The 26,075-nt window shown below is 37.4% G+C and overlaps 1 protein-coding gene across 4 annotated transcripts; it reads left to right on the top strand.

The window, feature by feature from the left end:
- The first annotated feature begins 5,917 nt into the window (after positions 1–5,917).
- On the top strand, positions 5,918–24,766 carry LOC136825322 (RNA-binding protein 5-like). Of its 4 annotated transcripts, XM_067081494.1 has the most exons (19): positions 5,918–6,052; positions 9,389–9,434; positions 13,139–13,198; positions 13,828–13,968; positions 14,162–14,535; positions 14,744–14,834; positions 15,577–15,646; positions 16,701–16,774; positions 18,242–18,349; positions 18,511–18,625; positions 19,216–19,439; positions 19,615–19,669; positions 20,298–20,464; positions 21,449–21,737; positions 22,017–22,249; positions 22,357–22,605; positions 22,763–22,971; positions 23,128–23,296; positions 23,697–24,766. In XM_067081494.1, the coding sequence occupies exons 2-19, from the start codon at positions 9,429–9,431 to the stop codon at positions 24,009–24,011; spliced, it is 2,949 nt and encodes a 982-aa protein (XP_066937595.1). In that variant the 5' UTR covers positions 5,918–6,052; positions 9,389–9,428; the 3' UTR covers positions 24,012–24,766. The 4 variants fall into 4 exon arrangements, with proteins under 4 accessions (XP_066937595.1, XP_066937597.1, XP_066937594.1 ...); XM_067081496.1 differs by lacking the exon at positions 13,139–13,198; XM_067081493.1 differs by lacking the exon at positions 9,389–9,434 and having other exon boundaries at positions 5,936–6,052.
- The last annotated feature ends 1,309 nt before the right edge of the window (positions 24,767–26,075 follow it).

Here is a 26,075-nt window from a genome sequence, read left to right as displayed (position 1 = left end):
CATATTTATCCTTATGCTAAGTATATATTTTGAATATCAAAGTTTAATATATACTTATTTTTCGTTGGTTCTATCTAATATCATTCTTCATTTCTTACGTTCATATTCTAACACTGAATTCTATTAGTATGTCATCATTCACCTATTCATTATCAATCATATCATTAATTTATATATTTCACCTTCATTACGGCGCTGAATAATTCTTCTTCTTTTAAAAAAAAAAAGAAGAATTACGGCACTGAATAATCCTGATGGGTCCCGACGCCTGGTCTTCAAGACCTAAACTTCACAATCAACCAGTCAATCAACAAGCAAAAGTTCATTTCCAGCCGAAGAATGAAGCCGAGACCAAGAAAGCTGTTCCCGAATGACCAGAAAGGTGGGAAGTAGATTATCGGAATCCGATATTCTTATCATGGAGAACAGGTCACTGGTTACATATCTGCAGTGTTAAGCAATATATGAAACCTGAAGATATTCTGGGTATGTGACGGCCGCCGAGAAACTGTGTAAGTGTATTGATTTAATGATGGCGCAACGACACGAGAGAGCGAGAGAGAGAGAGAGAGAGAGAGAGAGAGAGAGAGCAGATGTTTCCTTCCGTTCACTGCCGATATCTTTCCATGCTCAGAATATTAGGTACTGGGTTATGCAAGACGTCATATAGATTAATTATTTCATCGTTCTCTCTCTCTCTCTCTCTCTCTCTCTCTCTCTCTCTCTCTCTCTCTCTCTCTCTCTCTCCCAATAGGCTGGTTATTTTCAGGACCCGGTCCCCTTTAGTGGATAAGCTGAAAGACAAAGAAATCTAGATTATGCAAGACGTCACATAGATTAATTATTTCATCATTCTCTCTCTCACTCTTTCTCTCTCTTTCTCTCTCTCTCTCTCTCTCTCTCTCTCTCTCTCTCTCTCTCTAAGAGGCTGATTATTTTCAGGAGCCGGTCCTCTTTGCTGAATAAGCCGAAAGATACAAAGAAATCGAGATCATCGATGTACTTGCTCATTTAACAGTATAAGAGAAACCACCATATTACAGTCGTTTGGGATATAGCGAAAGGAGCTATACAGAACGTCTCCCTTTTCACTTTTTCTTTATTTATCGTTGTCGCGGATGGAATAATGAGGCACCAAAGTACGCGGATAATGAATGGCGTCAGCTTATAGTAGAACACGATAATGAATAGCTTAAATTTCATTATTTAAACAGTAGCTGTATTGAAGTGCAAAGTAGTCCTCAAGTGTTGTACTGTTGATATACATATGTTTATATATATGCATATGTAAACATATATGTGTGTGTATGTCTGTGTGTGTGCGTGTGTGAGCTCACACACATCAAAAATAATCGTTAGGTACGCGAACCATCGGTTAGTCAAAAGTACCCATTTGTTTATTGTTCTGATTACTGGACACGATACGAACATAACAATACTGATCTTCGCAGCGCTCCATAATGAGTGAGGAAATAATGAATTAAAATAATAAGAGTAATAATAATTCAAACTAAACTCGCAGCTTTATTTCTATAAGAACTTTTTACAGTCCTTCACGCCCTGCGCCTGCTCTTGAGTTAGTGCGTGCCACTCGCTTCGCAGAGTGTCGGAATCTTCACTTTACTGAGTTTCCACCGCTTCTTTTTGAGGTTACATGAATGAATGTTGAAGTTCCGTCATTGTCACCTTACACATTCATTTACTTTTTGTCCTTTTAACTTTTTAGTTGTCTTATAATGATTTCATCTGCTATTCGTTAAATAAAAATGATCAGTTACTGCTGCAGTGTTGGGACGAGGTCTGCTGTGGGAGGTTGAAACCAACATTCTTTGGAAGCTTGAATTTCAAGTCAGGGGCCCCTTTGGTGGGCTTGTTCCATGTGAGTAAGTTTCATCTGCTGAAATAATAATAATAATAATAATAATAATAATAATAATAATAATAATAATAATAATAATAATAATAATAATAAATAATAATAAATAAATAATAAATGTTCCTTTCCGTATATTCTTTGAAATCTTTGCGCGCAAGTTACAGATTTGTTCGAGTGTTTCAAATAATAGCTGTACTTCGTTGCCACTCGACTGTCTTTCTTCTTGAAATATAGGTGTGCCTTCTGTTCAGTATTGCAATGCTTGTTTATCTGTTTTGATAATTTTATAACAATTGTCCTTTTTAATTTTCGTTTTTGCCCGAGTCATTTTAATGATTGTGAATCTCTTTGCCTTTTTAGCCTTGAAAATGGGTCTTGTGGTCCAGAAACGGCGACAACTTTAATAAAGTCATGCTATCAACGGATCTTCGGATAGTGAGTTTATCTTGAACCGTTTGGAGTTATAATCTTGACCAAACAATGAGAGAGATAAAACCGATATGGCTAAAATAGAGCTCTAGGGTGATATCATCAGATAAAGGGTTATTTCTATAGACTTATAACACTTCCTCCCTGTAAGGGTTTAGCGCCGTCAGTGCACCTCGCGTGGTGCGTCGTAGGCATTACTTAAGGGTCTTTGCAGCGATCCTTCGGCCCCTAGTTGCACCCTCTTTCATTCCTTTAACTGTACCTCCGTTCATATTCTCTTTCTTTCATCTGATTGTCCACCCTCTCTGACCACTGATTCATAGTGCAACTGCTCTGAGGTTTTCCTCCTGTTACACTTGTCAAACCCTCTTACTGTCAGTTGCCCCTTTCAGCGCTGAATGAGCTCATAGGTCACAGCGCTTGGCCTGTGGCTTAAATTCTATATTCTATTCTGTTCTATAACACTTTTTGGTGGATAACAATACATAGGGGACACTTCTAAAAGTAGATTTAGAATCTTCTACATCTAGATATAGATAGCATGGACTTGGTAACCTCCTGCTATAGATAGCAGTAAAACTAGAAAGCTTTCTGGGAAGGGAAAGTAGATGTTGGGACATATGGTGATAATAATAGATATTACAGAATCGGAACAGACAGAATATTAATATTAGCCGACAGGACACTATGATTTTATAGTCGGAATGAAACCCCACTTTTAGTTTTCTGTAAAAGAAAACTATTGAGATGGTTTTGTCTGTCCGCCCGCACTTTTTCTGTCCGCCCTCAGATCTTAAAAACTACTGAGGCTAGAGGGCTGCAAATTGGTATGTTGGTCATCCATCTTCCAATCATCAAAAATACCAAATTGCAGCCCTCTAGCCTCAGTAGTTTTTATTTGATTTGAGGTTAAAGTTAGCCATGTCGATTACAATTCATGTGAAGGAGTATAGACATCATGTCTAGTAACTGTTAAGTTGTGTAATAAAAATCCACAATTATGTAGCAAATTTAATACTATGTAAAATAAACAAGCAAAGTCTTTCGAACATCGTTCAGTTGCTCGAAAATCTTTTTTCATTTTACTTAGTAATATATTTATTTTTACTATATAATTGTGGATTTTTATTACACAGATTGTTTGTCACGAGATTGTGAATTTCTTAGCAACTGTTAAATTGCTACTCTTCCTCGTTGATTGCTGCCTTTACCCTTATATTCTTCTTTATTTTCATTTAAGTTCGCGCGCTGTAAAGGTCACTTTCGGCTGTGGAGCGAAAGTAAACGAAAAGGAAAGTCTCTCTCGTCAGATGACATGCCAGTTCAAGCCACGGTCTATGCCCTTAGGGATACCTAGACCGTGGTTTTTCAACCTTAATTCTGCGGTGAGGTTCCACCTGACACAAAAAATGTCCGCCGGTCTACGAACAAGTCCCCTGATCAAAGTTACACGTGACGGGAAACATTGAGCTAAACGAACGAAATGAATCGGAAATGGCGCCTCTTGGTGGACGCTAACCGTTTATCCTACAGAACTCTGATAATGTGAGAGGCAGTGTTCACATCAGGGCGGTGCCCCTGTAGTGAATCCCAAGAGTGGCCCTCCACCCATGCTTAGATGCGGAGAGAGAGAGAGAAAGGACCCTAAGACATCTGGCTAGTTTGTTTCTTTATTTAATTATTTATTTATTCGTGGGGGCGTTGGGCGAGGGAGGTTCTGGGAGACACGAGGTGAGGCGTAGATAACACCCTGGGTTGAGACGGTCATCTTTGCTCGCTCTTAGTAATGATGCTTTGAGAAACAACAACAAGCAGTTGGGGAGCTTATATATTATTCAGGATTTCTCGGGTGATGGGGGACTAGAGAAGGACTGCTTCAGTGACGCAGGAGGAGGAGGAGGAGGTAGAGGAGGAGGAGGAGGAGGAGGAGGAGGATGAGTCCCACCACGAGATGCTGATACAAGGTCACCCTTAGGAATGATACTTCGACACGTGAATCAAGACTCGGTGTTTCCACCTTTTTTTCCCTTTTTCTCCATCATTTACCTCTGTTCAAAATGTTCAGACATTCATGAGGAGCAAGCAAAATTAATCCTGAAACTGCTGAGTAAGTTATTCTGCAAGGCATTAGGCGCATCTGAGAGATTATGCCATTTACGTTGCAAATCAGGACAATTTTCAGTACTATTTTGTATCCATCACATCTTTAGCGAGGATATTTTCCGCAAAATAAATTAAATGTCAGGCTAGTTGGATACCTTTATTTTTTCAACGCCATTTTACTTAATTTGGTCCCTCGCTGTTGTTCAACTATCAAAATTTCTCTGCGTGGAGACTTTCTGGGGGCACTTGCCTGTGTTATCTTCATCTCAACTACTTTCAGATGAATTGGTTCTATTTTCAATAATAACAACGGTAAGAGTGCTTTTAAGGATTGAATACATGTTATTAAGTTAATAAATAATCGGAAAACTCAGGGTGTTTATTTTTGGTAATCATTCTTTACAACATCACAGTAAAAAAAAACTGAAAATAAACTCTATGATTTATCATATTTCATTAAAAAGATAATGGCGGACTGTTTCATGTGGGTAGATCAAACACAAGCGTTCTCACCTAACCTTTTGGCTTCAACGCCTACACCATGCTGTAACAAATAAAGGCACGCCCATATATCCGCAGGGAAAATGATGAATGCAATAAAAGGACCGTCAACTAATCTGTGGGGTTCAACTTTATAAGCCGCAGTGGTCTCTGAAAATCTATTTCCACTTGTCTTTCCTTGGGGAGGGCCTCACCCCGTCCTCTTCTCTTGCATTCCAAGCACTTTAAGTGTGTGTGCTATCTCTCGAATACACCAGAAATGGCGCTATGCTACATTACGGATTATCCTAAGTCTGGGACAGGATGTTTATAAGATTAGTTATTTGTCTCGCAGCTTTTTCCTAAGTATTTTTCTAGTTTTGGCATTCTGCTAAAAAAATACTCTCCAGTAGCGTGCAACAACGATAATAACAACACTAACGGTTGAATCGAGGTTGTCATTTTGATATACTTCTTGAAGAGTCATTAGTTTTCATTGAGTTTTGGCATTTGACTGAAGAATAAAATCAAATTGCTACTGTGGATCGATTTTCATTTCTTGACATTCGAAATGGCGCATTACCAAAACAGGTAGCTGAGTTTCAATACGGTTTGAGTTGCATGCATACAGCTGCTTTGCGCCTTACATTTCTTGCTATTTTGTAATATAACACATTTATTATTATTTTTTGACATCTATGGAAAGACTGAGTTTTAAAATGTACCATTTATGAGGGTTTTCTGCAGCGTTTGTCCGAGCTGCTTATCATACGTCGCATTTTGTACTGAGAACTGCGTCATGAAAAAACTCCATTCGTACTGTCAACGCCTTTCGACTTCATTTTGGTAGAGTTATTTAATTTTTCACAACTTGCTTTATAATTGCATTATCATAAGTATAAACATACTTATATTAATTTTATTTTAAACAATAAAACATGCAATATACTTCTGAAGCGATCAAATCATAAAAACACTGTCCGCCACAAGACGAACGGTAAGCGGAAGTCCGAAGCAAGCGATCCGAACACATTATTGACCCAGCGAGAGTCCAGAAGGAGGAGAGCTGAGATCTTGCGCCATTTTGTCTAATCAGAAGCTGAAGAGTTAGTGAGACGCTGCTAGTGTCGCATGAAGTGGTCGGGTTTAAATGCCCTGAGCTGTGTAAGTATGCTTCTGAGATACTGTCAGTGGTGTTTGCGTAACGCGAGAGTGACGGTAATTGTTTCTGTCGACTTGTTAGGGTAATTAAAACGGGTTTTCTCGATGCTCTGCGTAACGTACGGTGAGGGCCGCCCTTGTTTTGCCTCGGCCGATCCCTCTGCGGCGTGCGTGCGTGAGGCCTTCCAGTGCACAAATAATCACAAAGGATGTTAGGTTGTAGCTTAATGCTAAGTTAGAATACGCTTAGGCGTTATCCTCTGCTATTCCTCACCTGTTTTTGGACCATTTAGGTATGGCGAGTGTGAAGGTGGACTTTATAAATTTACGTGAAAGGTCCTCGGAAACCTGAAGCCCAGCCTATTTTACCCTTTATTTCCAGCCATGGCGAGGATAGCATACGTTTTAGCTATTAACTTGATCATTTTTAAGAATATTCCCTCACGGAATTATCGATTATGAATGGAAGTTTCATTACCACTCCCCCTGGGCGCCGTGTTGTGTCCCATACCCGCTGGAATGGTAAAACGTAAACAAAAGACGGTAAATTTCTCAGCGACAGTAAATTTGCGGTAGATTTAAATATTAGCGTATTATTAATCACGTTAAGAAGACATTAGTTAACATAAGAACGCCAATATTAAAGTAATACAATACTAATAAAGTTATGCAACTGAACAATGCCCCTATGCCAGAAGGGAGGGTGTGTTATATAATGCAGGGCAGTTGAGGTAATTTAAGAATTTCCTGAGAAATTTACCGTCGTTTTTACTTTTATATTCATCCCCAAGGGGCTGGTTTTAGACATGCTGCCCCACGGAACTTTTCTGTAGAATTATCATAAAAAAACAGTCCTTCGGCAAAGTGCATAATTTAAACACTTTTGCCCGTTACCCTCGGCTAAGGCCTGGTGAAAAACTGAATAAAGACATACAGGGGTGAATCCTAACGTAACTTATTCTAGGGTGCCGTTCCTTGACCTGACCTGACCCTTGGTTGGACTCCCCCAGTGTGACACTGTGCACATTAGAACCGTGTGTGTGTGTCGTTCTGTAAACTACCCTTCAGAGAGAAGTCTGTCGCACATACATTTCGGTATCTTGGGGTGCAGCAGGCATGTCTTGAAAGGCCTAGCCACCACAACATAGCCTAGGCAGAATAGCTTGTCACACAGCTTACTTTGCATTGTAAACAGGCTGTTTTTCTTACAGAAAAGACAGTTCCGTGCATTCAGACCATAGGTTACTAGATAGATATCTATGTTGAAAACGTTTTATTTAGGTTAGGATGCATCCTGTGTCCTGTAAGCAGGCAGCAACCAGAGTGCAACTCTTATGATATTTCACCTGTGTTTCATTCTGTTGTTTGAATTTATTTTGTTTGCCCTGGAAGGCCTTTCACATGCACTATAACAACTTCAGATTCTGATGATTTATGCTGACAAAGTGACAAACTTGTTCATCGATCTGTTTTGTCTCTAGTACTGGCTAGTTTATTCTTTGAAAGGCATATCTGTAGTTCAGCCATCTAGGCTAGGTCAAGTACTCAGCTGACTGGGTCCCTTTTGGAAGCTTGGCTCAAAATAGTTGTTGGAGGAGAGAAAAACCTTGGGTGCCCCACAATCAAAGTTTAGTGGTAAACTTGAATCAGTTGATTTTGTTATAGTAATTTTCTTTTTATCCCTTAGGCCTGGTAGACATTGTTTTATAGTAAGAAGATTTTTGTAATGGGTAAATATCCTTGATGCTGATCTGTTTTCAAGCTAGGTATGAGCTCTTATTTTTGGGGTGTAACTTAATTTTCACATTTTCTTAAAATTTTTACTTATAAATTTCATGTGTATAATTGGCAGTGTCCAGGAATTTACACTTCCTGTACGGTTAAGCACCATTTGCAGGTGTATTTTCTATTAGCATGGAAATAGTTACTTTACTCATCAGTTCTCAGTTTGGTAAATGTAAAGGAGATGGCTCCACAGAGATGTCATTTAATAATGTAATTTTTTTTTTTTTTACTAAACTATAGAAAAGAAATTTACAGAGACAATGAGAAATGTACTGTCATTTGTTTATTTGTTCATTTTAGGGGCTGTTAATGAATGTGGCGAGAGCAATAGACAGTAAATTTCTCATTATTTCACCTGTTTTGCATTATATACACCCTTTATACTATATTCTTGAGTCAGAGGTTATATTGAGAGGATGTTTTCCTACAGCCAACTTTTATATTTACCCTCAGTTTCCACATATATGATAAAAAATTAATTCTCAGAAAACCATCAGAAATAGGAAACTGGTATGTGTGAAGAATAACTGTAGAAGAAAAATTACACCTATGTGTCTAGGGCTTAGAATTTATTTATAATTTTCTAAAGGATTTATAGAAAAATTCTCAGTATTGACAAGTAGGTTTTTAAGAATTGCCCCCAGAGGTTTCAGATTTTGTCTGACACAAATTGGTGTTCTAGTGGTTGAAGGGTGCCTGTTTTGAGTTGTCAGTGGTGTATTACTGTTTAAAGATCCTGGGAGAAGTATGTACAGTAATCAAGTTCTTTTCTAACTAAAAGCAAAGCTAAAAATGGCCCTAGGGTCACGTCATGGTGGTTGTAGTAGTGTGTTGTATTTATTGACATACTTGCTGTATAGAATTTATCCCTCACCCTCCATGTTTGGTAGCAAGCAATTTTATGTATATGTTTTGTTTTTGATGTTCTATTTTTCTTGGCTGTTAAGCATGCATTAGAGGAAAATAAAATCTATGGAGCAAAGAAGTCACTTACATGTAGAACTACGCTAAACATTTGTAATGATGCTTCAGCAAGGTAATGAATATGAACAGTTAAAAAATATATATGAATTTTCAAACTCAACCACATGAGGTGTCATATTTTAAAGTCTATAGTGTCTTGGTTTGCCGAGGCGTAAGGTCCACGCCAGACCTGTTGTCCACAACAACGTCTTAATATTTCAGGCTGCCATTGTGCAAAGGCTTATGCCTACATAAAAGGCTAGCTTAATCAGTACCCACCAACCAAGTCACCCCAGGAAATTCAACATTTTTTCTTGTGTAATTAAGATATTTGAAATATTTTTAAAAACAAACCCTTTAGGTGAGCCCCATTAGAGTATTGTGATTAAAATGGTGAGGTTAAACTACTGCAATAATAATACTGAAAAGTGAATAATCCACTTGGATTTTTTTTTTTTTTCTCCCAGCTTTTTATAGTAAGTGGATTTAATGATGCTATGAAAAAATAGGTGAAATTGAAATTGAAAGGTTGCTATAAGTGCTGTGATAATGCTTGCAAAATTGATTTAATGAAATTTTTGTTTATTGCAGACCAATTACACCTTAGCGCAGTTTTAAATTTGGAATAAAGATGGAGGTGAGTGTTTAGGGTACCACGGAAATCATTTTTGTAGATTTTGTTCTGTGTTACATTTAGTGCTCCATCCATATATTTTTTTTTTAATTTACTTTTTGATCATTTTTCATTTGTTCCTTTCGTTCTAGTTTTGTGCTGTTTCAATATGTATGAATCTTTATTTGCTTTTATATACTTCAAATCCTAATGTTATACTCTTCACTTGAGTGCTAAATTCGTTAGTTTTAGCAATACAGTTCTTTAGATCATTGTCCATTGTCCTAGTTCCTAAAGTACTATAGTACAGTACTTAGAGCATCACTTTTGTAGCAGTTGCATGCACTTCCTTTTTTTAGCATCTCAAATATGACGTAAGAGCAGCTTGTAAACACCGTTGTGGTTACTGTTGTACATACTGTCTAGTTTGTCAAGACGTAAGAAGGATTCGATGTACTTTCCCAAACATTACCCCAGCATATCAATGGCAGCATTGTAACTAGTAGTAGTATTGGCTGATTTGGGTTCAGTTACGTTCAGGTCAGTTTATACCTATTGTTTTGCTGATCACCCTAACTTTATGATAGGTATGTGGTGCTTGGTGGAGTTCAGTTTCACTGTTGTAATAAGGTCGAGTGATCAGTAACGTCAACGGACAATAATTTTGTAATTTTTGAAGTTTGATTTGTGATAGGGTTTCATGTTTTGAGATGTTCCAGTCCAGATCTGTGTTGAATAAAAAGTACAGCATTGAGGTGCTGTCCCTGTTCTATTACCAAGTCAAGTCAGGTGAGTGGTGCAGTTGCACTTCAGTTTTTTTGTCACTTGCAAATTTTGATGGGATTTCATCTCTGGTATCGTTGAGTTTCCTATATTATTGTGTACACAAATGTAAGGTGTTGGCGTGGATTGTATGGTATGTAGAATAAGAATTATTCCCTGCTTGTCATGCTTATGAGAATTTTTTCAGCAATGCGATCTCAGAAACACTTTCCGAATATTGACACTTTGGTTGTCAGTACTTTGTTCTTTTTGCTCTAATGATATTTTTGAATTTCAGTACTGCACTGGTTCCTTGGTTTGGAAATTAGAAATGTTATATATTGTACATGTCAGATCATGTACAGCTTTTCTTGGTCTGTAATTGAGAAGTGTGAGGCATATCATGTGAAATTGGAAATTTCTCTGTGTGTGTGTGTGTGTCAACTTGTCATATTGGATAGCTTGTAAAACATCACTTAACCCTGTTGCTGCCAGGATCTCGAATATTCTGGTGTAAGGAACACCATGACCTGTGCAAATCCAAGTTTTTAAACAGGCATGTGTTAGAGCATGAATTTAGTCCAGTGTACATAAAGCCCATAGGTTGTTAACGAATCTACAAGTTGCAAGAGGTTTGGAATCTGATTTTATTGTTGTTGGATGTGTTTTCTCTGGTTTTACTATTTCAGATGGGTGTGGTATATCTGGTGTTACTACTCTAGGTGGTTGTGGAATATCTTGTGTAGCTCTTCTAGATGGTTTGGGCTTCCCTACATATTAGGTGATGTGGCTGTTATTTGCTTGAATTTTGTAGCCACAGTGTACATTATTGGAATGTTTGACTGCACCTGCTGTCTCTCCTGTGAAGTGCAAATGGAAATAATCTTGTCGCTGTGTGAATTGCAATCTGCAAGTATTGTGAGAGAACATCAGATAAGGAAAGAACCAGTGGGCCTGGTTGTGTAGTACTTATTTTGCCAGCAATGTGAGAGGTCCACAATTATATGCAGTTATTTTGGGTGAAATGCACTGGTGGATACATCTCTATTGTAGGATACAGTATCATTGCTTTGTAGGTTGTAAGAATACAGTACAGTATTCACATGTTACTAATGCCATGTAGGTATTCAAATTGATGTTAACATCTGCCCTTGCCTAATATCTTTTACTCTATCACTGTTAGAGCACTTTTTGTAGTAACTGCTTTTGTCTCAGGTTGGCTTTTTACACAGATACAGTATCTTCTGTTTGCAATTTTGGTTTCCCCTTATACAGTTGCACAGTAGTTCCCATTTGTATGCTGTAGAAGTTCTCTCATGCCCGTAAGGTACGAAAAAGGCTACCATTAACACCATCCTTATCCTCTCTTAGAGCTAGCTGGGGAGAGATTTCAAATTCTGTTCATAGGTTAGATATGACCGCCTTTTTTTGGCAAGATATCAGGGGATGCTTAATGCTATTTATGTGGTAATGTCCCTAGTAGACCAAAGAATTATTGGAATAAAAGTTATGAAATACAGTAGAATAAAGTCATTAGTAATAGGGTTGCTAGTTTTGTCTGATAAATTTCATGTAACCAGAAAATAGATAATACAGTATTGTAGTTTACAAAAGTATCTATGTATGACTTCCTGTATCAGAGCATTTGTGTAAATATTTGAATCATATAATTTAATTAATGTTGTGTCGGCTCGGTAGATCTGAAGGATTAAGTTTCATTCCATGGCCTGTTGATGTATTTTGGCTTTGCTTTTTGACCTTTCTTCCACCAAGTTCTTTTGGTTGCAGGTTTCCAAGCCTTTTATTTTTGTTAACCCATTTTTCTTCTAACAAGTTAACCCTTAACTACACGAAAGCATTGTCAGTTTCAAGTTAGGCCTGGGCAGGAGTCTCTAAATGTGCTTTTATTGTTGTGCTGTAGTTACGCTACGATTGAAGACCTAAGTTTAGTCAACATGGATATTCAAGTATATTAGTGCTGCTGCATATATTTCTGCAAAAATACAAAATTAGGTTGAAAATAGCCAAATTCATAGAATCTTACAGCTGTAACCCTTAGTACACTTTTCTGGTCTTGGTTTGGTTTTAGTGTTAGTCATTGTTTTAGAAGTACTGTAGTATTGTAGTTTTATTAGTCTTACTGAATCTTTTAGTGTTCATAGAAATAATTTAACTTAAATGACTAAATTTGGAGAATTTCACTTCCTTTCATTTGAGATCTTGAGAACTTGTTGCATAGTTTGAATGCAATTGATCTTTAGAACTAATTAAATTTTCTAGGAGTCAAAACAGTGGCCCAATTTCCAGTAATATGGAAGATCTGTGATAACTAGTTTTCCCAATTTGTTTGAATGCCATTGAATTCTTGCACTGTTGTGTTACTTTGATTTACAGTTTCATGCAACCCATTTTCATTGCTGTATATTTTGTCATGTTTTCTTACCAAGCTTCCTCGTTATTCAGCAGTTTTTGACAATGGAGTCCAGTATAGTAGATACAGTTTCATTTCCACTTAAGTAATTTTGTAAGTTGTCAAATCTAATTTTATTAATTAGGTGTGAATATACTGAACTGTTTTTAGCATTCAATATTAAAATCATTAGTTGTGTTGAAAGTGTTTGCTAAAGATATCCTGACTTGTAATTAAGCAGAGGTCTTCAAGTGTAATATTATCTGGATCTTGCCATTTTAGTAGCAGAACTTTAATATTAATATTGTTTGCATGTGCCTCTTGTGGGTCATTTGATGCTGCTTGTCAAGAATGTTAAAACGATCATAAGGTTTTGCTAATGTTAGGTGATGGTGTTGACATTATTGCGCTTTGAGTGGAATGGTGTCCTCATCGTTACCCGAAGTTAGAAAAAGATGATTTTTATGTTGCAAGTACATACAGTAGTTTTTGAGAACATTGTAAAAAGAAAATGCCTTTTGTTCCCCTTCTATTACTCTCTCTCTCTTCTGTATAGATTTGGAGATATGATGAGGGGACCAGACCCACCACCAATATCCATAGTATCCAGTACACCGTAAGTTTGTTTGTTGGTCTAGGCTATATCCGGAGTTTGATTGATCAAAGCGTGCATGTCTCTCTGATGGGTCGCTGATTCCTGATTGAAAAAGGAGTGCATCTGAGATCATGTCTCGCCAGGTGTGGCCGTGATCGATGATTATAAATGCAATGACCCGTGTGGTTGCGACTGGTTGTTTGTCTTTGTGATAGGTAGTGTTTAGGGAGGATGCTGCTGCCGCTACTACTACCACTGCTGCTACTACTACTACTACTACTACTACTGGTTGTAGAACTAGGTGATGTCAGTTTGCTTGTGTGCGCGAATGCTGTGTGTGGCTAGTGTGTGTTTGTGGTGTCTAGGGTAACATGGATAAGTGTGTGGGTTGTCCCAGGTGTTGTGGCTTGATGCTTAGGCTGTGCCTATGAGTAGTACTCCAGTGCTCATCAGCCTTGCCTTCTGATCTCTTATAAAATTTATACTGAATGAACACCACTTCTATTGTCTTTCCTCACGTTTCCTACCCGCTGTATTTCCCATTGTATGTGTTCCCCTTTTTCAGTCTGAGATATATTGGCATTTTACATTTTACTGATATGAAAGCCGCTGGTGTGAGTGACGTTACATATTGTTTCTCCCCTTGACAGTTGCAAGGCAATGGCTTAGGCCTTGGGGAAATGCTGAATGCAATGGCAGCCCATCAGCACATGTATTCAGCAGCCGCAGCCTATGGTAGTCTAGAGGCTGCTGCGTATGCTCAGTATCCACAGTACGTTACGCAAGTTAGTGTAAGTGTTTCCTAGATTTTTACAAATTTTTCTTTTGCTGGTGTGATATTGTTAGTTTAGTATCTTAAGTGTCAAAAGTCACGCTGTTGGCTGTGCGGTTCAGTGAAGAACAGCTGTTACAGTATTTGGTGTTAAGTGGAGCTTTTTACTCCTCCCAACTGGATGGGTTTTGATTGTGGAATGTCTTTGTTAGAGTGCGTATCTTGCTCCTGCTGCGGCCCCAGGGGGGAGCAGAAGTCATCGTAGCAGTATTGATCCGTACGATGGCTATGCTGCTGCTACCTATGATCCAGATCCCCCACGCCATCGAGAAAGGCGTGATCGCGAAGAAAGGCGGAGAGATAGAGACAGGGATCGAGATAGAGATCGAGATAGAAGGGATAGAGACAGGGACCGCCGAGATAGGGATAGAGACCGTGATCGAGATCGTGACAGAGACCGCGATCGAGACAGAGACAGGGATAGGGATCGTGACCGCGACCGCTGGAGAGATGACGATCGCGACCGAAGCCCTCGTCGAGATCGAGATCACAGGGATTACAGAGACTATGACCGGGACAGAGATCAGTAAGTATTGAGTGGTCCATTTGTATTGCAGTTATGTAGATAGATACGCTGAGCAATAAGTTAATGTTGGATTTGATTTTGTGGTTTCATTCTAGTTCATAAGATTAAAAAATTTGTCAGGTATTGAAGGCATATTACAGTACGTAGAGATGTGATAAAAAATTCCTTTTATTTGCTGCCTCTGTAATGGTTTTGAATTTTATTTCAGCTATGATGATGAACGCACTGATTACAAGTCTCAACCCCCAAACAACACAATAATGGTTAGAGGCCTTGCACAACATATAACAGAAAATGATGTAAGTGCCATAATAGTTGTATAATAATGGACAGCTTTTTTTTTTTTATATGTAGTACATTCATGATATATGGAGTGTTTTGTACTGTGGGAATTGAAGTCAAGCATCTATAGTGTACAGAGCTTTACTGCTTCGTCACATGTAAACATTCAAGACATTTCTAGTTTTATTATACAGTTAAGTAATATATACCTGTATTATTACTTACTCAGGTGTTAGGGTAGCAGGTTATGCTTTTTCTCCTGCATATTAGGTGTTTACACATTTTAGTGTAATTGTAAAAATTATTCTCATTTTTTTAAGGAATTAAAGGAATGAACAGTACAATATTAGGAGAAATAACATTGCAGTACGATGGTCTGTTTTGAGGTAGTTTTAACATGTATTTTTACGTTGCATAAGTTGTATGACAATTTGAATAATGTAACAAGACAAGTTTGAACTGAAAACTCTTGAACCACTAAATTTTACAAAGGGAAAGAGCAAGTACTTAATCTTAGGTTGTGGAACAGTGTGTCAAGGTTTGATCACAGATCTTTTGGCTGCTCGTGATATTCAGTGCTTGTACTTTCACCAGTGTGGATGTAACTTAACTCATTAGTAACATGAAGTTAAAGTGCAATGGTTGTTGGGTAATTTGAAGATGTTTACACCTATTGCTTTCCAGTTTATTTTTTAAATTGCCAATAATTGTTGTTGGTAAAGAATCAAGTCTTAATGAATTTTTTTTTCTGTTTTCCAGATTCGTGCTGATATTTTGGCGTGCAATCTTATGCCAAAAGACATAAGACTTGTCCGGAAAAAAGAATCAGGTAAAGTCACATTCCCATGGGTTTTTTTAGCCCCACAAACTCCTCAGTTTTTATGTTTTAGTTCCCATTTTCTGTTATCCATGTTCTTTCCTGTCCACTTGTGTTTATCTCGCTGGCTGTAGGAAGCCACAGGTCACAGGGCTATTTAGGAATCAGCATACAATTATATCGATTGTCGTCACACTAAATCCAACTCTTCCAGGTGCCATCACAATGACTTCGCAGATACACCAGCAGCTCTGTTCATGGTTTTATGCATTATTACTATTGTTATTGTATTTTATTGAGTTTGTGAGGTCATTTTCAAGTTTTGTAGTTACTCTATTTGATATGCACTATTACTCAATTATGATAAATTAGTATATTTTATCATAATTTTGAACTGTATTGATATTCAAAGTATACAATGTAGATTTCATGGCTTAGATCAGTGCAACATTTAAATCTTCCAAGTCATAGTCATACTTGTGTAAAATAAAATTGGAATTAATTATAAATATTTGTCAATGTGATTCATATATAAGACAGTTGTTCCCATCTTTTTGTGTCCTCTGAGTTTACAGCAAATGATATTATTCTTTGATCCCTCTCTTTGAGTATTTGGCAGGGATGCAGCTGCAGGGGCAAGGCAACTCTATCAAATCTTAGTGTAATTAGTTGTTGAATGTTTCCATTTAGTGTGGATGGCCATTTGTACCTACTTTACAGTATATACGTGTGTAAGAAATATTTTTTAGAGTAAAGAGTGTGCTTGTGAATATTTTGTATTGTGTGAAAGGGTATTGAGGAGCTGTTGTGACTGCAAGTGGTGTGATATTTATTTAGTTTTGATGGTATGTTGTTAGTGGCCCCCTGTGACCTTTGAAGTAACCCAGTTCTTATGCTAGTAATGGAGAAGAAAAAAAAAAGCCAGCGAGGTGGGCATATAGTGGTTGGTTAGTGGCCACAGGGCCAACTCACGGCCAATAGAGGGAGCAACGTTGAGTGTCCCTCCTCACGCCTTCTTAAAGAACATCATTAATTAACACTTGCTTGTGTGTGTTCTTGCGTCTAGGTGCATCAAGAGGCTTTGCCTTCGTGGAGTTTACGACGGTACATGACGCCACACGGTGGATGGAAGCCAAACAGGTATCGCGGTGAATCCCTGCCGGCCCGGCCCGGCCCACGGCAGTTCCCCCCGGCTGGGTCCTTGGACCCCATGGCCATGGCCAAGGGGTCATGGTCCAGCCAGCTCTGCCAGTAATACTGGGTTTACCTTTCCTATAATACATCATCATCATCATAGCCATTTTGGTTCCTCTGTTATCATTTTTTGCTTCCAATGTTGAGTCAGATAACTCTGGTGTCACTTTCTCTGAGGAACTGTTAATGTTAGACTTGACCAGTTACTGTACATGTGCGTTATGAGAGTATATATTATATATATATATATATCGCCCTTTTCATCCTTTATATAGCTGCTACTCCCTTTAAGCATCAAATCTTGTTTTCTACATCACTATGAGTGCACAATAGTTTTTTCTTTTGTCTGAGTTTTTAAAGTCACGCTTGCCCATTTTGTTCTTTGATATTGTACATTTTATGTGAGCATGACCTTTCTCTATTTCCATGGGATGAATGTCTGAGTGACTGAACACAAATTGTAGTTTAAGCTGACTTAGGAATCAGTGAACCTTTAATTGTAGATTTTTTGCTCATCTAAGGCAGTGGCTTATTAACAATTAGAGCATGGCCAGGGATTTACAGATTTAAGACCACTTCTGAAATCATTGAATGAGATAGCTGTACTACCTGTACTCTGATAATAGATAAAAGCTTTTTTTAAAACCTCTTGTATACCCTTTTGCTTTCAATAATTGCTTTTTGGTTTAATGAATTACAATTGCTATGAAGAGGTGGTCTTATTCTTTTCAAGAGAAGGTAAAGTAAAAACAAAACAGTAAAAAAAAAAAAAAAAGAAGCTTTTACTCTTTGAAGTCCCTAAAGAGCACAACATTTGAAGGATGCATGCTTGCGTCAGTCATTGATATTGATTAGCTACTGAAAATAGAACCAGGAGCAAGTTTAAGGGCAACCCTGCGGGACCCTCTGCTGCTTTAACAGCATCAACAACTACAACCACTACAGTAAAGTGCTCACCCGATACATCCACATCATCCATGTTCGGCACCAGGTTCTCCTCCAGCCAGGGTGTTGGCACTCCTCCTTCCTCTGTAGATTGAGCTTAGTGACTTTTGCCTGTTGTTGCCATATGTGGGATTTAGGGAAGAGCTCTTACACAGGTATGATGAGACCCTCTGTCGCTCTCACGCGCTCTCTGTTCCTCTCTCTGATTTTTACGCTCTTTTTAAGTGTATTTTTTTTGTGTGTGCTCCTTCTCACCTTTATACACTGTTTTAACATTTTACCATACTGGCATTAAAGCTGCATTTAAAATACTTACCCACTATTTATTAGTTGTGTCCGCCTGGTGGATTTGCTCTTATCTAGCCCATGCAAGGCTGAGTAGGAGACCCAAAAGTCACGGCTCATGTAAGAATCAAAAGCACTCTCTCTGAGGTCTGGAATTAATTCAGGGATTGGAATCTTTTCCAGGGTGTACTTATTCTACAAGATGTGTATAGGGCAACGTTGCAGTATTCCATTCCTAAAGAGTCGTCGGAGAGGCAGTCCAAGGCTTCTCAAGATTGGTTTTGTATCAGGGTAAGTTGTCGAATGTCTGGGTGATGATAGTGTTGAAATCTTGGATTTTTTTTTTTTTTTTTTTTTTTTTTTTTTTTTTTTTCCTACTAATTTTTATTAAAAGTATTATTAAATTTGGTGATAAGATATGAACTGTTTTTAATTCGTTCTTCTGTTTTCAGTGTGGGGCACACAATTTTAAACGGCGGGATTCATGCTTTAAATGTTCTGCGCCTCGTCACGTGTCAGAAGCTGGGGAGGAGGGCAGTGATGAAGTTTGTACTTACCCAACAAATAGTAAGTGTACTTTTTGAGAGATCACTATTTTGTTTATGCTAGAAAAGTTGGTCTTTTGAGTCATTAAACTTAGTTTACTTAGAATTATAGTGTAAGTTGACAGGTATGTGTTGGGAATCTAAGTCCTCAGCAGGAAAATTTGAGCATGAGTTAGGAAACATTGTATTTGCAATGCACTTATTGTTCCTTCACATAATTCTCAGGTGTGAAGGAGACATTACAGCAATCAATATACAGTAAAGAATTAGAAGAGATTAAAAGCAAAATAAAACATCTTTACCAAAATTCTAAGATTACTATGTGATTTTCTCTTGAAAGTTCAACTTTGGTTGTCAGGTTATTGCAAGAATGAAAAGGAAAGATTGACAAAGGTCCCTTGATTTTAGTATTTACAGGTAACTTAAATCTTAAGGTATCTGTGTTTCTACTAATTGTTGTGTTACGATATTTGCTGTAAAGTAGGCATTGTGTTCTTTTCAATAAAGGAATTTTCTCTTTTCTACTAATTGCATGACTTGACTCAAACAAGGTTGGGGTTGCCCCAGTCTTAAAAATTAATCTGCTAATCAAGACAATGCTTCCGTTTCCAGTTTTACTGCTCCGTGGGTTAGATGTTTTAAGTACTGAAGAGAGCGTGCTACAAGCCATACAGCACGTAGGGAGTGATCTGCCTATAAGATCTGTTCGCATAGGGAGAGACCCCTTGACAAATACATCTAGAGGAGTGTGTTACCTAGATCTCAATTCTGTCTTAGATTCCATGCAACTCTACAACAAAATAGCTCATTCCCCACTTACCATCGATGGTAAACAGGTTAGTGATGACTGCTGCTTCTTCCGGTAGTTAGCCTTGACTATCAACCACGTACTGTATTATCAGGAATATATGCCCTGTGGCCTTGTATAAACAGTGCATTTTGCAAATGCTTATTTTGTACCAACCTTAGTAAGAGTGAATTGAAATATATGATTTTGTTATTTGTTCACAGGTTACAATATCTTACTTCAAACTTAATCAGAATAATGGAAGTAGTGGCAGCTCAGGTAAGATCCATTGTTTTGAAATCACATTTAATTTTGTTAATTTGCCCGTCAGGTATTTTTTAAGGGATTTAAATATGCATATGTTTGTGATCTTTTCACAATACCTTTCCTAGTGGTCATCACAATTTGGGCCATGTTAGTTAGATGTACAGCATTATTTAGCATTCCCAATTGGCTTTCATTAAATTTCAAAAGTGTTAGTCAGGTTCTATGTTAAAAAGTAATGGGTGGATTTTAATTCTGAGTGAAAATACAGGAATTGCTAAGTATGAAGTCATAGTGGTTTTTATCTCAAGACAAGAAATCCCTCCTTAGTTACAAAGAAATAGAATTTTCGACATCACAATAGGAATGTAAGAGTTAATACAAGCTTTGTATATTGAAGAAATGCCTAAATGGTTACGGTAGCTATGCTTCATAATCAGCCTTTGTAATCTAGTTATGGTGAAAACACTAATATTAAAGTATATGGAAAGTGTAAGTTGTTTTGTAGAGATTAAGTTATTTGAGAAGTTAATTTACTCTTTCAGTTGAAATTCACCCATAAAGTATGATGTAAAGAGTGCATCAGCTGAATTTTCATGAAAATATATATATTGGTATTAAATGGTTGCTTTTTTCTAAATAGGTAACAACTGGTCAAGTCAGCAACAATATCAGCAACCGGCAGAGTACACCGCAGGTGCTGACATTAAGCAGTTAGCTGAATACAGTGCCTCTTTGTACGCTCAAACACCAGAGGAACATGCTTCTTATGTACAGTACTATACAATGTACTACCAGCAACAGGCCCAGGTAAGAATGTAGATTTTATTTCCTTGGTGTTTTGTTGAATGTTAAACCCCGTAGGGCGGGTAGTGTCATCAGCACACCCCAGCTGCAACCCCTTCCATTTCCTTTTACTGTACCTATGCTCATATTCACTTTCACTCTCTTATTTCTCATTCAACACTGAATGACTTTGTAGGCCCAAGTGTTATATTCCATTTCTGTTCAATGTTAAGGCCCCAGTTTTGTGGTTTGAATTTGCAGACTGCATTTTTGTTGGACAGTGTTATCTGTTGGCTTTATTAATTTTCTTTATTTTGGCAATTTTTTTTGAAGAATCTGATAGGACTTGAGCTGTTAAAGATATTCCTTTGGTTTCTCTTTGCTCTTTAAATGCTGTCTCAGATTTTTAGAACTAAAAGCTTTGGAATTATCTCATAGTTTTTGCATTTTTCACTATTCCTTGAGGTAGGCCAGTAGGTTCAAATCATACAGAACTCCATCTTTTTCTACATACTGTATGTTGCCAGTCCTAACAGCCATCAAAATTGGGAAAGAAAATGTCTTTCATGTTGATTGTAGACGACTTTACTTGTGCAGAAATTGTTTTGAGTTGAAAGTGAATTTGCTTACTGTAAATTTCCCTAATTGCTTACTATAGGGGTGTGATGTATGTAAATGAAAAATGGATTTGGGCAAAACCATATTCATTATAATTAAGGCTGTTGGTTGTAGTACAAACATAATATCTTGTCATGCATTGCAATTAAGGAACTGAATTTTTAAAATTATGGAAGTATCCTATTTTGGGCTTGGTATTATTGTTTGTGCCATGCAGTTTTCATTATGTAAAATCATTTTAATTGTGAAATTTGGGGGCTCCTTTTATGCCTGTGCATTTTACCTGCTATTAACTAATGGGGTTTGTTTTGGGGATTTCAAGTTTTTGCCAGATTTACCACATTTGATGTTTGGTATCACACTAACTTAATTATTATTCTCTTTTCTCAGGCCTACCAGCAGAATCAGCAACAGCAAGGAAGTGCAAATCAATCTGATTCAGTGAATGCAGCAGCGGCAGTTGCTCAGTCAGCTCTCCAGGCCATGCAGCAGAAATCTGCTGCAAATACAGCTTCAAGTGGTGCAGCAGCAGTGGCAGCTGCTGCTGCGCAAAGTACATACAGTACCGCGACGACTACAACAACTACCACTACTACCGAACAGACTTACACACAGCCTTCATCCACCACCACAAATTATGATGGTGTACAAATGACCACCAGCGATTATCCTACCTACCGTAAGTATTTGCTGTGCACCAGAAAATTTGAGGTCACCTTTAGCATTGAACTAGCTACAGAATAGGTGAAAATTGGAAAGCTGTTGTTTCTAGAGATGTATAGTATTCTTCACTTGTTGCAGTTTTCTAGGACAGTAACGGTAACTTATTCATTATGAAATATTTCTGTACGTTTATTGATGTAAGTGTTATTGGGTGTGAAATTTGTAAGGTTCATAAACGTAGCCATATGTTTGCTCAAATTATTCTTTTAATTCTAAGCCAAGGATTTCCTTGCAGCGCCACCTGATGTCAGCACATACCAGTATGATGAAACTTCTGGTTATTATTATGACCCATCAACAACTCTCTATTATGATGCTGGAAGTCAGTATTACTATAATGCTGAAACTGGACAGTACTTGTATTGGGATGCTGAAAAGTCCACGTACTTGCCAGCTCCAGTTGGAGAAGATGGTCAGGAGGGCAAGAAAGGTGATAAGAAAGAAAAGGAAAAGGATAAACAAGACAAGGTATTGTTCTTTGCAGTTTTATTTATTATTATAATGTCCATAAAAGCATATATTGTACATAAAAAATGTATTTTTGAGAAATATACACATTTACCTCTTCTTTGAAGGTCAAAGTTGCCAAGAAAATTGCCAAAGATATGGAGAGGTGGGCAAAGGCCCAAAACAAGCGGAATGAAAGTTCAACGCTAGGAAAGTCTCCTGCTGCTGAACCTGCCGGAGGAGCCCGGGGCGAAGGCAGTGGCACTGGTGCGGCAGATGCAGCCTTTGCTGTGTTGCTGGAAAGAAGGGATCGTGCAGCACTCATGGAGAAGCAGTCACAGGTGTTCCAGATGCACATGAAAAAGGACACTTCTCCGGTTCGTATTTTATTTACTTTTTTAATTAAAGCCAAAGATTTTTATTTTCAAGTCTTGGCAGTTTTGGTGTACTGTTCATGTAAATAAATTGGAATACTATATCAAAGTAGAATTTGCCAAATACATAATTAATAGCTTATTTCAAAATTATGTACAGGTACTGGCAGGGATGAACAAGCTTCCAGGAGCTAATAAATCAGGTTTGGTTGCGGCTTACGGTGGCGAAGGTAGTGACAGTGAAGAGGAGGGGTCAGCTGCTCTTGGCGGAGGAGCTGCTGATGACAGGGAGGAGAAGTTAGTTGACTACGTGAAAATGGCTTGTCTCCTGTGCAAGAGGCAGTTCCCAAATAAAGAAGCCCTTGGGAGGTGAGTTAGCTGACAAGTTAATTAGGTAGTGAAGGATTTGTGAGAAATGTTGCATCCCCAGTTATATTGAATGTTTTCTAATCACATTTGATCTGTTTCAAATTCGAGATGTAAATTTTCATTCATATTCATTGGTCTTTTTACTTCTGTTTCCAGACACGTGCAGTTGTCAGACTTGCACAAAACCAACCTGGAGAATCTTAAGAAAAACAAAGGGTCTGGTGATGTTCCTCCTGGTATGACAGCTCAGCAGTACAGAGACAGAGCTAAAGAAAGGAGACAAAAATATGGAGAACCAGCTGTACCTGCACCCAACAAACTAAAGGTGACTGGATTTTTCATGCTTGATAATTTAAATTTTTCACAAGTTTTTAGGGGGATTCAGTAGTACTGTTTTATATTTGTATAGTTACATTTTTTTTTTTTATTTATGATTGCATTGGTTATAAGGTTTTGTACAAGTTAACCAGACTGAAGATTTGAATTCCCTTTTATGATCAAAAAGCTTTGTGAATTATGCCTGGTATCCTTATTTATAAAATTCTTTAAGACCACTTACAATGTATAGTATCTGTAAAAAAGCTTTGCGAATTATGCCTGCTATCCGTATTTATAAAGTTCTTTAAGACCACTTACATTTTACAGTTTCTTTAATGTCTATCTTTGTCAATTACAATATTGGTGTTTAGTTGCAAAATATTTTACTCCAAATATTTATTTTTTAGGAGCGCTATATGGCTGCAAGAGAAGAGGTGGCAGCATCCAAGTATGAAGAACCAACTCGGCAGGGTATTGGAAGTGACAACATTGGAAACAAGCTCTTGAAGAAAATGGGTTGGACTGATGGTCAAGGTTTGGGCAAGGCCAATCAGGGACGTACTTCCATCATCGAGACAGAACGGAGGGTGTCTAGTGCTGGTTTAGGAATGCAAGGCAGTACTTACAGCGTGGTAGGCGACAGTTACAAGGACTGTGTCAAAAAGATGATGTTCCACAGGTATCAGGAATTAGATGCCCAGGAGAAGTCTGTTAAAAATTAATATGTCCTTGTGCATTTCCACATGTCTTTCAATTCTTTTTTTCCAAGATACTACCTAACTCGTACCATGACAACCTAAGTGATTTGTTTAAAAATCAAATTTTGTAAGTACTGACTAAAAATTACATACATCGACATGTAATTATGTCTGAGGGTGTACAGTAAAAAAAATTGTATAAATTATGTTGTCTTCTGCTATATTCTTTTTGATGATAGCAGTAGTTTGGTGTACAGTGCTCGATGTGAGTTATCTCAAATGACGAAAAAAAAAAGTTATATTTTATAGATGAATAGGTACTGATTTGTTTGAGATAAAACACAATGTAAAAAGTTAATGTAACTGTTTATATAATTTTCTTTATAATAAATGAAAATTTAGAAAAAATTTTTTTCTTCTAACTTGGGTTTGAAGTACCACTTTGTTGGGCAGTTATTAAAGAAAGAATTTAAACTAATTTTATTGACAGTTGGTCCTACAGGGATACAATTGTTGTGGTTTCTTTTTATCTTAGGAACCAGTGTCACATATATAGAACAAGAGAAATGGTATTACTCTAGCATTCTTGAGAGAGTGGATCACATGATTGCTACTTAAATTTTTCTAATACAGTAGTTATATTTACAATCAATCTACCACAGGCACAAGTTGCCTCTCTATTTCTGTGAACAGTGTTTAATTGGAATTCCCTACCTAACCACAAACAATAACCTACAATCACTAGTGGACAATTCATAAATAAATATACAGTACACAAACATTTTTTTCTTTAACATCGACAAACATGCATAACAATTAACCATTACACCCAAGATAGAACAGACTTCAACTGAGATTTAGCACAAAAAGAATTCAGTATATATATATATATATATACATTATCAGCTCCTGTTACATTATACACTTATTCCCACATTCAACAAACGAAATGTTTTTCTCAACATATGACTGAAATTGCGTAAAAGTAGTCTTTCTTTTCAAATAGTTACCTCACCTCGTAAAAGGTAGCTTTTGGTTACAGCCGGGAAGGGGACCTGTAGGATATTCTGGGGGAGGGTTATGCCATTTGCAACAAATGGCATTACAAGAGATGCTACAAACTGCAGTATATAAGTGAAGTTAGGGGGTTTTTAATCTATGAAATGTAAAACTAAGCATTTCAGTCAAGCAATTGAGAAGGTAGAACCTATGTGTCACCTTGGAAACATACACGGGTTGTGAATTCTTACTGAAAAGAAAGCAAGCAAAAGAGTAGCAAAAACCTGGGTGATGGACGAGGAGGGTAAACTACATTAAATCAAAATATGGTATACCAATAACATTATGAGTAATGACCCGACTAGATATTTTAAGGCCAGTTTTAATAGCCACAAATAAATAAAAAATCCGACTCAGGCCTGGACCAAAGGGTTTGTTCTTAATGATTATATCTGATCTTGTTTAATATACAAACTTTTTAATAAAAATTCAATAACTCCGTATACTGAAAGTGATATGGATTTTGACATTTTCTCTTAAAAAATTGCCCCCATTACTGGGCACTCAGTAAAGACAAGTTTCACTGGAAGTGTTGTTCTGTATACAGGGACTGGGTCTTGTGGGTTATTCATCAAATGTCCATAGATATAACAAGTGACCAACTGGAAGGCAGTATGTCTAAACTTTATTAATGATATAAACAAATCTTTCAGCCAGCATTGTTAGAGGTACAGAAATCAACTCAGCAGTCTGATTTCAATACTTAATAATTTTAATAATAATTATTACTATTATTATTATGGATATTATTATTAGTATTATTATTATCAAACATGCAACATGGCTCCAGGAAGTCAGGGGAGAATAAAACAAAGATTCCAAGATCACGACAGATGCAATCAGACACCAACTGAAGAAAATGCCCAACTGGAAAGGCCCAGGTCCCGATGAAGTCCATGGATACTGACTCAAAAACTTCAAGGCCTTACACCCACGAATAGCAGAACAACACCAGCATTTTATATCGCAAATCACCATACACATTGGATAACCACAGGGAGAATGTCCTTAGTACAGAAAGACAATAAC

Source organism: Macrobrachium rosenbergii, chromosome 37 (genome assembly GCF_040412425.1).
Source record: "Macrobrachium rosenbergii isolate ZJJX-2024 chromosome 37, ASM4041242v1, whole genome shotgun sequence".
Classification (NCBI taxonomy): Eukaryota; Metazoa; Arthropoda; class Malacostraca; order Decapoda; family Palaemonidae; genus Macrobrachium; species Macrobrachium rosenbergii.
This window is presented reverse-complemented; position numbering and strand designations above follow the sequence as displayed.